The 13,200-nt window shown below is 38.8% G+C and overlaps 1 protein-coding gene across 3 annotated transcripts in view; it reads left to right on the top strand.

Moving 5' to 3' along the window:
• FAR2 (fatty acyl-CoA reductase 2) overlaps positions 1-13,200 on the top strand; it is a 200,016-nt gene that overhangs the window by 120,901 nt on the left and 65,915 nt on the right. For all 3 annotated transcript variants that reach the window (XM_054442369.2, XM_054442367.2, XM_054442368.2), the window contains exon 2: positions 12,566-12,792. In XM_054442369.2, coding sequence (XP_054298344.1) covers positions 12,604-12,792 — 189 coding nt within the window. In that variant the 5' untranslated portion in view covers positions 12,566-12,603. The remainder of the gene's footprint in view (positions 1-12,565; positions 12,793-13,200) is intronic.

Genomic DNA, 13,200 nt, shown 5'->3' on the forward strand with positions numbered 1-13,200 from the left:
ATTGCCAAGATAAAAAATCCTTGGTCAAGAGTAACATTCCTGAGAGGGAAAGCATCTTGTTTCTTTTCAAAAATGTTTCTCTCCAGTGGACTACGAAGACATTTGGATAAATTTGTCTTTCTTACGCGTTTGAATCTTAATTTTTTTATTTTCCATAAGAACCACCTAAAGAATAAAGTTCTCATATGCTGAAACCTGCAACAAATGTATAACTTCACACACCTATAATGATTTAATATTTTAACATTTGTTCTCTAGGAATTAGAACAGACTCATTTTATCACCAAAAGGAGAGAAAACTCTCTCTATTCATAACCATGGAAAATTGGTGATCTTTACACCAGAAGAGAAATGAAAAATCTAACCTATATAAAGCCTGTTCATTGCTAACCCCAGTGCCTAGACAATGCCTGACACATGTAAGCATTCAGTAAAAGTACGCAGACTCACTCTCTTTTTTCTTTTTTTCATTCAGCCATCCGATACCATACATTATATAGGATGCTTGGGAGTGTTAGTGTTCTGGAGATTGTCAAAGTGACTTAGACTTCTCACAAACCATATCATGAGCATGAGGGGTAGGAAATTATCCTCTGCTCTCTGCATTAGTAGTCTGAGAAAATATGAAAGGAGGCCATGACCCAGTGAGCTGTTCTAAAGTAGAAGGAGGACCTTCTAGAGTTGCATATTATTTACTGTAAAACTATTTTAGTTTAAAAAATAATTAATGTAATTATTTTATTGAGTTATATTATGAGTTAACAATTCCTAGACTTAACAAAGTTGTAACATATGAAATTGGATTTCAGGGAGCCAAATTTTTGCCATTGAAAGTAATGGCAAAAACTGCAATTATTTTTGCACCAACCTGATATATAGGCATTTCTGCAATGAGGAATCAAACCATATCTTGAATGTGGAAGCAAGAGGTAGAAGAAACATCTCTGATGCAGCTTTGTCTTGAGGGGAGGAATTCCTTTTGACATTTTTCAGAATGACTTATATTGATTAAAATCATGGACACAACTCCTCTGCCACCTCCTCGTGACAATTGGGTAATGAGGGCCAGAAGATACTGGCTTATGTTTTGTTTTCCCGTCAAAGCACTCAGTGTACTCTGCCACAGGATATATTGTGTTTGGGAAATATTTTGGACTCTGGACAGAGCCAGGAAATTCCATTCTTTGGGGACACATTGAGTCTTCCTTTGTCCCACAAGAAATAGGTTCAGAGTAACAAGAGGAAGCAGAGCAAAATGACTAAATAGAAGCCTCCAGTGATTGTATCCCCTGCAGAAACACCAAATTGAACAACTATCCACATGAAAAATCACCTTCACAAGAATCAAAAATCAGGTGAGCGATCACAGTACCTGGTTTTAACATCATATAAGGAAAGAAGCACTGAAGAGGCTAGGAAAGATAGTCTTCAATTCCCTATGCAGCCCCTCCTCTATACCCCCCAGGCAGCAGCCATGTGGAGCAGAGAGATAATCTGTGCAATTAGGGGAAAGAGTGCTCAGTGATTGTGGGACTTTGCATTAGAACTTAGTGCTGCCCTGTCAGAGAGAAAAGCAACACAGGACAGAACTCAGCCAGCGCCCACAGAGGGAGCATTTAGACCAGCCTTAACCAGAGACAAATTGTCCACCCCAGTGGTCAGAACCTGAGTTGAGCAAGCCACACCACCCTGGGCTAAAGTGCTCTGGGGTCTTAAACTTGAAAGATAGTGTAGGCTTGAAGGAGTACAATTCCTGGGCAAGTCCTGGTGCAGTGCTGGGCTGGGTTTGGAGCCAGTGGACTTGGGGTGCATGTGACCAAGTGAGAAACCAGCCAGGGCAGCCAAAGGAGTCCTTTACCATCCCTCCCCTAACCAAAGGCTGTGCAGTTCAGAGATCTGGTAGAGACTCTTTCCTTCTGCTTGAGGACAGGAGTGGGAACAGTGAAGAAGACTTTGTCTTGCAACTTGGAACTGAGCTCAGCCACAGTGGGATAAGACACCAGGCAGAGTCCTGAGGCCTCCCATTCCAGGACCTAGCTATTAGATGACATTTCTAGACACACCCTGAGCCAGAAGGACACCTGCTGCCTTTAAGGGAAAGAACCAGTCCGGGCAGGATTAGTCACCTGCTAAATAAAGAGCCCTTGTCCCTGAATAATCAACAATGATAGCCAAGCAGTACTTGTCAAGGGCCTTAGGTGAGATTCAGAGCTGTGCTGGCTTCAGGTGTGACCCAGTGCATTTCTGGCTGTGGCAGCTATGCGGACAGACTCCTTCTGCTTGAGGACAGGGGAGTGAAGAGTAGGAAGGACTTTCTCTTGTGGCTTCAGTGCCAGCTCAGCCAATGTAGAAAAGAGCATCAAGTAAATTCTTAAGGTTGCTGACTCCAGGCCCTGGCTCCAGGAAGGCATCTGTGGACCTACCTGGGTCCAGGAAAAGCTCACCACCCTGAAGGGAGACAGGCTCAGTTTGTTTGGGGCAAAGTAAGAGAAGAAAACAAGAGTCTCTGCCTGGTAATCCAGGGAGTTCTCTTGGATCTTACCCAAGGCCACCAAGGCAGTACCTTCATGACTGTGCAACAGCCACAGTGTTGCTGGGTTTGGGGTACTCCCTAATGCAGTAAGGCTGCAGTGACAAAAGACATAGATCACAACACCTAGGTCCCTCTGAATACTTGGAAAGCCTTCCCAAGAAGGATCAATGCAAATGAGCCCAAACTGCAACTATTACCATAAATACCTGACGCTTAAACATCCGGATACCAAAGAACATCCACAAGCATCAAGACCACCCAGGAAAACATGACCTCACTAAACGAACTAAATAAGTCACCAGTGACCAATCCAAGATAACACAGAGAAGGAATTTAGAATACTATCAGATACATTTAACAAAGAGATCGAAATAATTAAAGAATCAAGCAGAAATTCTGGAGTTGAAAAATGTAGTTGACATACTGAAGAATGCATCAGAGTCTCTTAACATGAGAGTTGATCAAGCAGAAGAAAGAACTAGAGAGCTTGAAGACAGTTTATTTGGAAATACACAGAGAAGACAAAAGATAAAAGAATAAAAAAAGAATGAAGCATGCCTACAAGATCTCAAAAGAGCAAATCTAAGAGTCACTGGCCTTAAAGAGGAGGTAGAGAGAGATCAGGTAGAAAGTTTACTCAAAGGGATAATAACAGAGAAATTCCCAAACCTAAAGAAAGATACCAATATCCAAGTATAAGGAGGTTATAGAACACCAAGTAGATTTAACCCAGAGAAGATTATCTCAAGACATATAATAATCAAACTCCCAAAGGTCAAAGATAAAGGATCCTAAAAGCAGCAAGAGAAAAGAAACAAACAACATACAATGGAGTTCCAATACATCTGGTAGCAGGCTTTTCAGTGAAAACCTTACAGGTCAGGAAAGAGTGGCATGACATATTTCAAGTGCTGAAGAAAAAAATCTTTTACCCTAGAATAGAATGTCTGGCAAAAATATTCTTCAAGCACAAAGGAGAAATAAAGACCTTCCCAGACAAACAAAAGCTGAGGGATTTCATCAACACCAGACCTGTCCTATAAAAATGCTAAAGGCAGTTCTTCAATCTGAGAGAAAAGGATGTTAATGAGCAAGAAGAAATCATCTGAAGGTACTGAAAGCTCACTGGTAATAATAAGTACACAAACACAGAATATTATAACACTGTAATTGTAGAGTGTAAACTACACTTACGTAGAGAGACTAAATGATGAACCAATCACAAATAATAACTCCAACAATTTTTCAAGACATAGCCAGTACAATAATATATAAAAAGAAAAAGTTAAAAAGTGGCAAAATGAAGTTAAAGTGTAGAGTTTTTATTACTTTTCCTTTTGTGTGTTTTTTTTGTTTATGCAATCATTGTTGTCATGGGTTTAAAAAAATGGGTTATAAGATAGCATTTGCAAGCCTCACATTAACTGCAAATTGAAAAACGTACAATGGATACCTTAAAAATAAAAAGCAAGAAATTAAGGCTTGGCGTGGTGGCTCACACCTATAATCCCAGCACTTTGGGAGACCCAGGCAGGCAGATCACCTGAGATCAGGAGTTCGAGACCAGCCTGACCAAAATGGATAAACCCTATTTGTACTAAAAATACAAAATTAGTCAGGCATGCTGGCGCATGCCTCTAATCCCAGCTACTCGGGAGGCTGAGACAAGAGAATCACTTGAACCCGGGAAGCGGAGGTTGTGATGAGCCAAGATTGCGCCATTGCACTCCAGCCTGGGCAACAAGAGCAAAACTCCATCTTCAAAAAGTAAGTAAATAAATAAATAAAGCAAGAAATTAAATCATATCACCAGAGAAAACCACCTTCACTAAAAGGAAGACAGGAAGGAAGGAAGGAAGAGAAGACCACAAAACAACCAGAAACTAAATAACAAAATGGCAGAAGGAAGTCATTACTTATCAATAATAACATTGAATGTAAATGGACTATGCTCTCTAATCAACAGTTATAGAGTGACTGAATGGATGAAAAAACAAGACCTCATGATCTGTTGCCTATAATAAATACACCTCACCTATAAAGATACACATACACTGAAAATAAAGGGATGGAAAAAGATATTTCATGCTAATGGAAACCAAAAAAGAACACTTATAGCTATATTTATACCAGACAAAATAGATTTCAAGACAAAAACTATGAGAAGAGACAAAGAATGTCATTATATAATGACAAAGATGTCAAACCAGCAACAGGATATAATAATTGTAAATATATATGCACCCAAAACTGGAGCCCCCAGATATATAAAGCAAATATTATTAGAGCTAAAGATAAATATAGACCTCAATACAATAATAGCAGAGGCTTCAACACCCCTGCTTCAATGTTCAACATTGGACAGACCTCTCAGACGGAAACTCAATAAAGAAACATTGAACTTAATCTGCACTATAGATCAAATGGACCTAATAGATATTTACAGAACACTTCATCCAACAGCTACAGAATACACATTCTTCTCCTCAGAACATGGATCATTCTCAAGGATAGACCATATATTAGGTCACAAAACAGGTCTTAAAACATTTAAAAAAATGGAAATAATATCAAGCATCTTCTCTGGCCACAATGGAGTAAAACTAGAAATCAACAACAAGACCAATTTTGGAAACTATACAAACACATAGAAATTAAACAATATGCTCCTGAATGACCAGTGGGTCAATGAAGAAATTGAAAATTTACATGAAACAAATGATAATGGAAACACAACATACCAAAACCTATGGGATACAGTGAAAGCTGGACTGAGAGAAATTTATTCTTGGTAGGTTGTACATGTTTAGGAATGTACAACCTACCAAGATTGAACCATGAACAAATTCAAAACCTGCATAGATCAATAACAAGTAATGAGACCAAAGCCATAATAAAAAGTCTCCCAGCAAAAAAAAGGTCATTACCTGATGGCTTCACTGCTGAATTTTACCAGACATCTAAGAACAAATACTAATCCTACTCAAAGTATTCCAAAAAATAGAGGAGCAATGAATACTTCCAAACTCATTTTATAATACCAGTATTACCCTGATACCAAAACCAGATAAAGACACATCAAAGGAAAAAAAGGAAAGAAAACTGTACGCTAATATCCCTGATGAACACTGAGGCAAAAATCCCCAACAAAATACTAGCAAACTGAAATCAAGAACACGTTAAAAAGATCATTCACCATGATCACATGGTATTTATCCAAGAGAGGCAAGGATGGTTCAATATGTGCAAATCAGTCAATATGATACATCATACCAACAGAATGAAGGACAAAAATCATATGATCATTTCAATTAATGCTGAAAAAAGCATTTGATAAAATTCAACATCCCTTTGTGATAAAAACACTCAAAAAACTGGGTATAGAAGGAACGTACCTCAACACAATAAAGGCTGTATATGACAGACCCACAGCTAGTATCATACTGAATGGGGAAAAACTAAAAGCCTTTCCTCTAAGATCTGGAACACAACAAGGATGACCTCTGTCACCAGTGTTATTCAACATAATACTGAAAGTCCTAACTAGAGTAATCAGACAAGAGAAATAGGCCAGGTGCAGTGGCTCATGCCTGTAATCCCAGCACTTTGGGAGGTCAAGGTGGGAGCATTGCTTGAGCTCAGCAGTTTGAGACCAGTGTGCAGTGTGGGCAACATAGTGGGATCCTGTCTCAAATAAATAAATAAATAAATAAATAAATAAATAAATAAATGAGAGAAAGAGAGGAGAAGGAGAGGGAGAGGTAGAAAGAGAGAAAAGGCAGCTAAATTGGAAAGGAAGAAGTTAAATCAGCCTTGTTTGCATATGATATAATCTTATATCTTGAAAAGCTAAACACTCCACCAAGAAACTGTTAGAACAGATAAACAAATTCAGTAAAGTTGCAGGATACAAAATCAACATACAAAAATCGGTAGCATTTCTATATGCCCATAGTGGACACTCTGAAAAAGAAGTCAAGAAGGTAATCCCATTTACAATAGCTACAAATAAAAAATTAAATACCTACAAATTAACCAATGAAATGAAAGATCTCTACAATAAAACCTATAAAACATTGATGGAAGAAATTGACAAGAACACACACAAAAATGGAAAGATATTCCATGTTCATGTGTTGGAAGAATCAATATTGTTAAAAGGTCTATACTACACAAAGGAATCTACAGATTCAATGCCATCCTTATTAAAATACCAATGACATTTCTCACAGAAATAGAAAAAGTAATCCTAAAATTTATATGGAACCACAAAAGACCCAGAACTGCCAAAGCTATCCTGGGCAAAAAGAATAAAACTGGAGGAATCATATTGCCTGACTTCAAATTATACTACAGAACTACTGTAAGCAACACAACATGCTACTGGCATAAAAACAGACACATAGACCAATGGAACAGAACAGAGAATCTAGAAACAAATCCACACGCCTACAGTAAATTCATTTTTGACAAAGGTGCCGAGAACATACACTGGGGAAAGGACAGTCTCTTCAATAAATGGTGCTAGGAAAACTGGATATCTATATGCAGAAGAATGAAACTAGACCCCTATCTCTTGCCATTTGCAAAAATCAAAACAAATTGGATTAAAGATTTAAATATAAGACCTCGAACTATGAAAACATCAGGGAAAGTCTCCAGTACATGGGTCTGGGCAAAGATTTCTTGAGTAATACCCAGAAACACAGGCAACAAAAGCAAAAATGGACAAATGGGATTACAAGTTTAAACACTTCTGTACAGCAAAGGAAACAAACAACAAAGAGGCAACGCACAGAATAAGAGAAAATATTTGTAAACTATCCATCTGACAAGGGATTAAGAACCAGAATATATAAGGAACACAAACAAGTCTATAGAACAAAATCTAATAATCCTACTTAAAAATGGGTAAAAGGTCAGAATAGACATTTCCTAAAAGAAGACATACAAATGGACAACAGGTTTATGAAAAGGTGCTCAATATCACTGATCATTAGAGAAATGCAAATCAAAACTACAGTGAGATATCATCTCACTCCAGTTAAAATGGCTTTTATCCAAAGACAAGGCAATAACAAATGCTGATGAGGATGTGGAGAAAAATGAACCCTCATATGCTATTCGTAGGCATGTACATTAGTACAATTACTATGGAGAACAGTTTGGAGGTTCCTCAAAAAACAACAAATGTAACATATGATCCAGCAATTCCACTGCTAGGTATATACCCCAACGAAAGAAAATCAGTATATCAAAGAGATATCTGCACTCCCGTATTTATTGCCGTGTTATTCACAATAGCCAAGATTTGGAAACAATCCAAGTGTCCATCAGTAGATGAATGGATAAAGAAAATGTGGTAAATATACACAATGGAGCACTATTCAGCCATAAAAAGAATGAGATCCTGTCATTTGCAACAACATGGATGGAGGACATTATATTAAGTGAAGTAAACCAGGTACAGAAAGACAAACTTGACATGTTCTCACTTATTTGTGGGAACTAAAAATTAAAACATCCTCTCCAGCGCCTGTTGTTTCCTGACTTTTTAATGATTGCCATTCTAACTGGTGTATCTCATTGTGGTTTTGGTTTGCATTTCTCTGATGGCCAGTGATGGTGAGCATTTTTTCATGTGTTTTTTGGCTGCATAAATGTGGCACATATACACCATGGAATACTATGCAGCCATAAAAAATGATGAGTTCATGTCCTTTGTAGGGACATGGATGAAATTGGAAATCATCATTCTCAGTAAACTATCGCAAGAACGAAAAACCAAACACCGCATATTCTCACTTATAGGTGGGAATTGAACAGTGAGAACACATGGACACAGGAAGGGGAACATCACACTCTGGGGACTGTTGTGGGGTGGGGGGAAGGGGGAGGGATAGCATTAGGAGATATACCTAATGCTAAATGACGAGTTAATGGGTGCAGCACACCAGCATGGCACATGTATACATATGTAACTAACCTGCACATTGTGCACATGTACCCTAAAACTTAAAGTATAATAATAATAAAATAAAATTTAAAAATTAAAACAATTGAACTCATGGAGAAAGAGAATAAAAGGATGGTTATCAGTGGCTGAGAGGGATAGTGTTGAAGGGAGTGGGTAATGGGAACAAAAATACAATAAAGCAGAATGAATAGGATCTAGTATTTGATATCAAAACAGGGTGACTAAGTCAACAATAATTTATTGCAATTTTAAAAATAACTGAAAGAATATAATTGGGTTGTTTGTAACACAAAGAAAGGATAAATGCTTGAGGTGATGGATACTCCACTTACTCTGATGTGATTATTATACATTGCATGCCTGTATCAAAATATCTCATGTGCCTTATAAATATATATACCTACTGTGTACCAGCAAAAATGTAAACCATATAGGCTCATTAGATATATCTTACTTTAGACAGAAATCTCTAAAATTTTAGATCATACATTGCAAAACTGTGTCTGGGGTCAAAATATCCTAACAGCATATTTGCATTTCTAGAAAATATGACTCTACTAGAGTATATGATAAGAGAAGCATGTGACATCTTCAGAACAAATGGGGTTGGGAAGTCACCCTCTCCAAACTCAATTTTCCTTCTGTTTTTGTGCCAACCACATTTATTTATGCCTAATATCCTATTAAAGAAGTAGGGTACCTCAACATTTTTAAAGAAATAGGAAAAATTTATTATGAAGTATAGTTATATTTGGTGAAAATACTTGGCTGTTATGATTTATTGAGTTTTAAATTGTCTCCTTTTATTTACAAAAGAAAATGGGTATACAAAATGTATGAGACAGGACATTTAAAATAAATGCCAAAAAGAAAAGCTAGAAACCATTAAGAAGAAAAAATGTAAAACCAGTAACTATGCTAATAGCCAATATTTGAGTCTGTGCTATAGGCAACGTATATTGCTAAGGGTTTTGCATGTATTCACTCATTCCATCCTTACCACAGCACTATTAAGTGGACACTTTTGTTATCCACATTTTCCTGATGAGTAACTAAGGCACAGAGAGATCAGTAATTTCCTGAGGTCACACAGCTAATAAATGGTAGAACTGGGATTTTACTTCAAACAGTCTTGCTTAGAACTTGAATGCTAATCTTGGGTGCTATTCTGCCCTCCTAACTTGGGGACACTACTTTTCTGAGCTTCAAAGCAGGCAAGGCAAGAATATTCAATACTGTTTCCAAGTGCTAAATTCTTGAGGAAGTCACTGGGTGAATTGTAATATACTCATGTAACATTATGTAACATGACAAAAACAAGATCCAAAAGTGTTCTTCATAATATTTCTGTCATCTCCACCCTCAACAAAGGGAGCTCAAACAGTAACTCAGTGAACACAGCTAACGTGATTTGAAATCCAGATTTCCTAAAATGAATAGCATTGATGATTGGGTGTGATTTCTGTCATTGATCCCTGTTTTACGTACTTCATAGCATGTGCAGCAGTCTATGATCTTGTTTATATGTTTATTTGACTTTGCATTGCTGGCCTCCCCTGCTAGGGTGACAGCAAGGACCAGCCTGCTTTGTTCATCTGCATGTCTTCAGAACTTAGCATAGAGCCTGGAATGGTAGGTGCTCAAAAAATTTTTAGTAAATAATCCCCCAAAGGCAAAGAATTCTGTCTAAGAACATGGCCTCAAGATCTTCAAATATAAATTATGACTATGAAGAGTCATTGTTACTTAAGGAGTTACTAGCAGAGCATTCTGGACCAGAGTTGGAGAGCAGGGTGTTGACACTTCTAGTTGTTTTTTTCTTCTTTATAAGCCCTGATGTCAGAGCCAGTCCCTGGAGCTGTTCTGCAAGATCCATCCAAACCCTGTCCACATAGGCAGTTGAGGCCTTCCTACAGTTGACAAAGTGAGTGGACAGAAAGGAAGATCTTCCCCACACCTCCAGCACTGTTTAGTTCAAAGCTCTCTGCTGCTGTCTCCAATCAATCATCTCCAACCGGAACTGAAAGACAAAACACTTCATGTTGCGTTTCTGCAGCAAGAGTTGCGTCTGGCTTCCTGCTACCAGATTCGTTTTTTCTCAGCACTTCTGGAAACACAGGACTTATGTGGACAAACCAAGCCTTGCATTGCAGCCCAAGCTATTTCAGGGCACACCAAAGCCTGTGGGCGGTGGCCTCCCTTTTCAGCCTCCTTTACCTTTGCTTTTCAGTGTCTCCATCCCCTGAGCAGCATATGAGGGGGAAAAAGGTGGCACTCGACCTAGACACAGTTTCAACTCAAGGAAGAGATTAACAAAACAATATTATTTATCGGGGAACCTGTCCCGATATTCACGTAGGTTCTTTTCTATTTTCCTTAAGCATCGGCCAGCTTGAGAAATAAAGGGACAGAGTACAAAAGAGAGAAATTTTAAAGCTGGGCGTCTGGGGGAGACATCACATGTCGGTAGGTTCCGTGATGCCCCACAAGCCGCAAAAACCAGCAAGTTTTTATTAGGGATTTTCAAAAGGGGAGGGAGTATGCGAATAGGTGTGGGTCACAGACATCAAGTACTTTACAAGGTAATAGAATATCACAAGGCAAGTGGAGGCAGGGCGAGATCACAGGACCACAGGACCACAGGACCGGGGTAAAATTAAAATTGCTAATGAAGTTTCGGGCACCATTGTCATTGATAACATCTTATCAGGAGACAGGGTTTTGAGAGCAACCGGTCTGACCAAAATTAGTAGGTGGGAATTTCCTCTTCCTAACAATCCTGGGAGTGCTATGGGAGACTGGGGTCTATTTCACCCCTGCAGTCTCGACCATAAAAGACAGGCGCACCTGGTGGGGGCTGTTCATAGGCCTATACTTCTAAGTGCATATTCTCTTTCCCAGGGATGTTCCTTGCTGAGAAAAAGAATTCAGCCATATTTCTCCCATTTGCTTTTGAAAGAAGAGAAATATGGTTCTGTTCTGCCCAGCTCACCGGCGGTCAGAGTTTAAAGTTGTCTCTCTTATTCCTTGAACAATTGCTGTTATCCTGTTCTTTTTTCAAGGTGCCTAGATTTCACATTGCTCAAACACACATGCTGTACAATTTGTGCAGTTAATGCAATTATTACAGGGTCCTGAGGCGACATACATCCTCCTCAGCTGACAGGATTAAGAGATTAAAGTAAAGACAGGCATAGGAAATCACAAGGGTATTGATTGGGGAAGTGATAAGTGTCCATGAAATCTTTATAATTTATGTTTAGAGACTGCAGTAAAGACAGGCATAAGAAATTATAAAAGTATTAATTTGAGGAACTAACAAATGTCTATGAAATCTTCACAATCCACATTCTTCTGCCATGGCTTCAGCCGGTCCCTCTGTTTAAGGTCCTTGACTTCCTGCAACAATTATTTGTTCTAATATTTTCTCTAAATAAATCTGAAACTCAAACCCTAATTACATCATAATTTTTAAAAACCTGATAGCTGTTCTAAGCTTTGGTTTCACAAACTGCAGGGCCAGTCCTAACCTTCTCATTTATGTCCTGTAACACTGCATCCCTTTATTTCCCCTAAGCCCGCTGTGCCACACCGCTGCACCTTTGCTCTTGCTCTTTCCTTGGCCTGGGACACCCTGACCCCAGCCCTTCTCTGCCTTCCAAGTTTCAGCTCAGATGTCACAGACACTTTGAAATTTCCAGATGCTGCTTTGTACCCCTCTCATGTCTCCCTCTGTTTTAGCACTTACTGTATTGTATTTAACAATCTCTTTATTGTCTGCCTCCTCCATTAGACTGCAAGCAATTCCTTGAAAGCAGGAACCATGTCTTTCTCATTTCTTGCTCACAGTTCCTGGCATAAAGTCTAGCATGTAGAGAGAACTCAATAAATATTGATTGGAATGAGTCGTATTGCCTAAAAGCCACGATGCTCTCACTGTCTGACCTATTTTTTTCTGCATTCAAAACTCTTGGAAGCAACAGAAACATTTTAAGTGACTTTGAATATGAGAACTTCTGAAGATGTAATCTTTTGTTATTTCTCTTCCTTTTCAGGAACCTCTTTCAGGAGCTATAAAAGAAAGGGAGGAATCATGTCCACGATTGCAGCTTTCTATGGCGGCAAGTCCATTCTCATCACGGGGGCCACAGGCTTTCTGGGCAAAGTGCTGATGGAGAAGCTGTTTCGCACCAGCCCAGACCTGAAAGTCATTTACATCCTTGTGAGGCCCAAGGCTGGCCAGACACTGCAGCAGAGGGTTTTCCAGATCCTAAACAGTAAGGTATGTCTTATAGGAAAGAGTGTGTGATGGGCAATGCCTTAGGGCAAGATGATTCACTACAATGTTCTCTTATAGTCTCGTATTGCAAGTGGGGACCAGGCTACCTGCACAGGTAGAGGAAGACAGACAAAACAAGACAGCAACAAGCTGCTGGTGGAAATCGGTGTTTTCCCAAAAGAGAGAAAAGAGTGCTTAGTTTCAGTCCAGGGCAGGTGAGGTTGTCTGTGTTCTGCAAACTACTAAGTATCAAAATACTCAAACTCCCTGAGTGGATGCTTCAGGCTTAATATCTGCTGCAAGTTCATCTGAACTCTTCACTAATTTTCTTTTAAATTTAAGGCTGTTTTTCCTCCCCAAATTTTTTGGATATTCTTCTATTCTGTTCTATTCTATTGCCTAGGGAGCAGA

The sequence above is a fragment of the Pongo pygmaeus genome, chromosome 10 (assembly GCF_028885625.2).
Source record: "Pongo pygmaeus isolate AG05252 chromosome 10, NHGRI_mPonPyg2-v2.0_pri, whole genome shotgun sequence".
Classification (NCBI taxonomy): domain Eukaryota; kingdom Metazoa; phylum Chordata; class Mammalia; order Primates; family Hominidae; genus Pongo; species Pongo pygmaeus.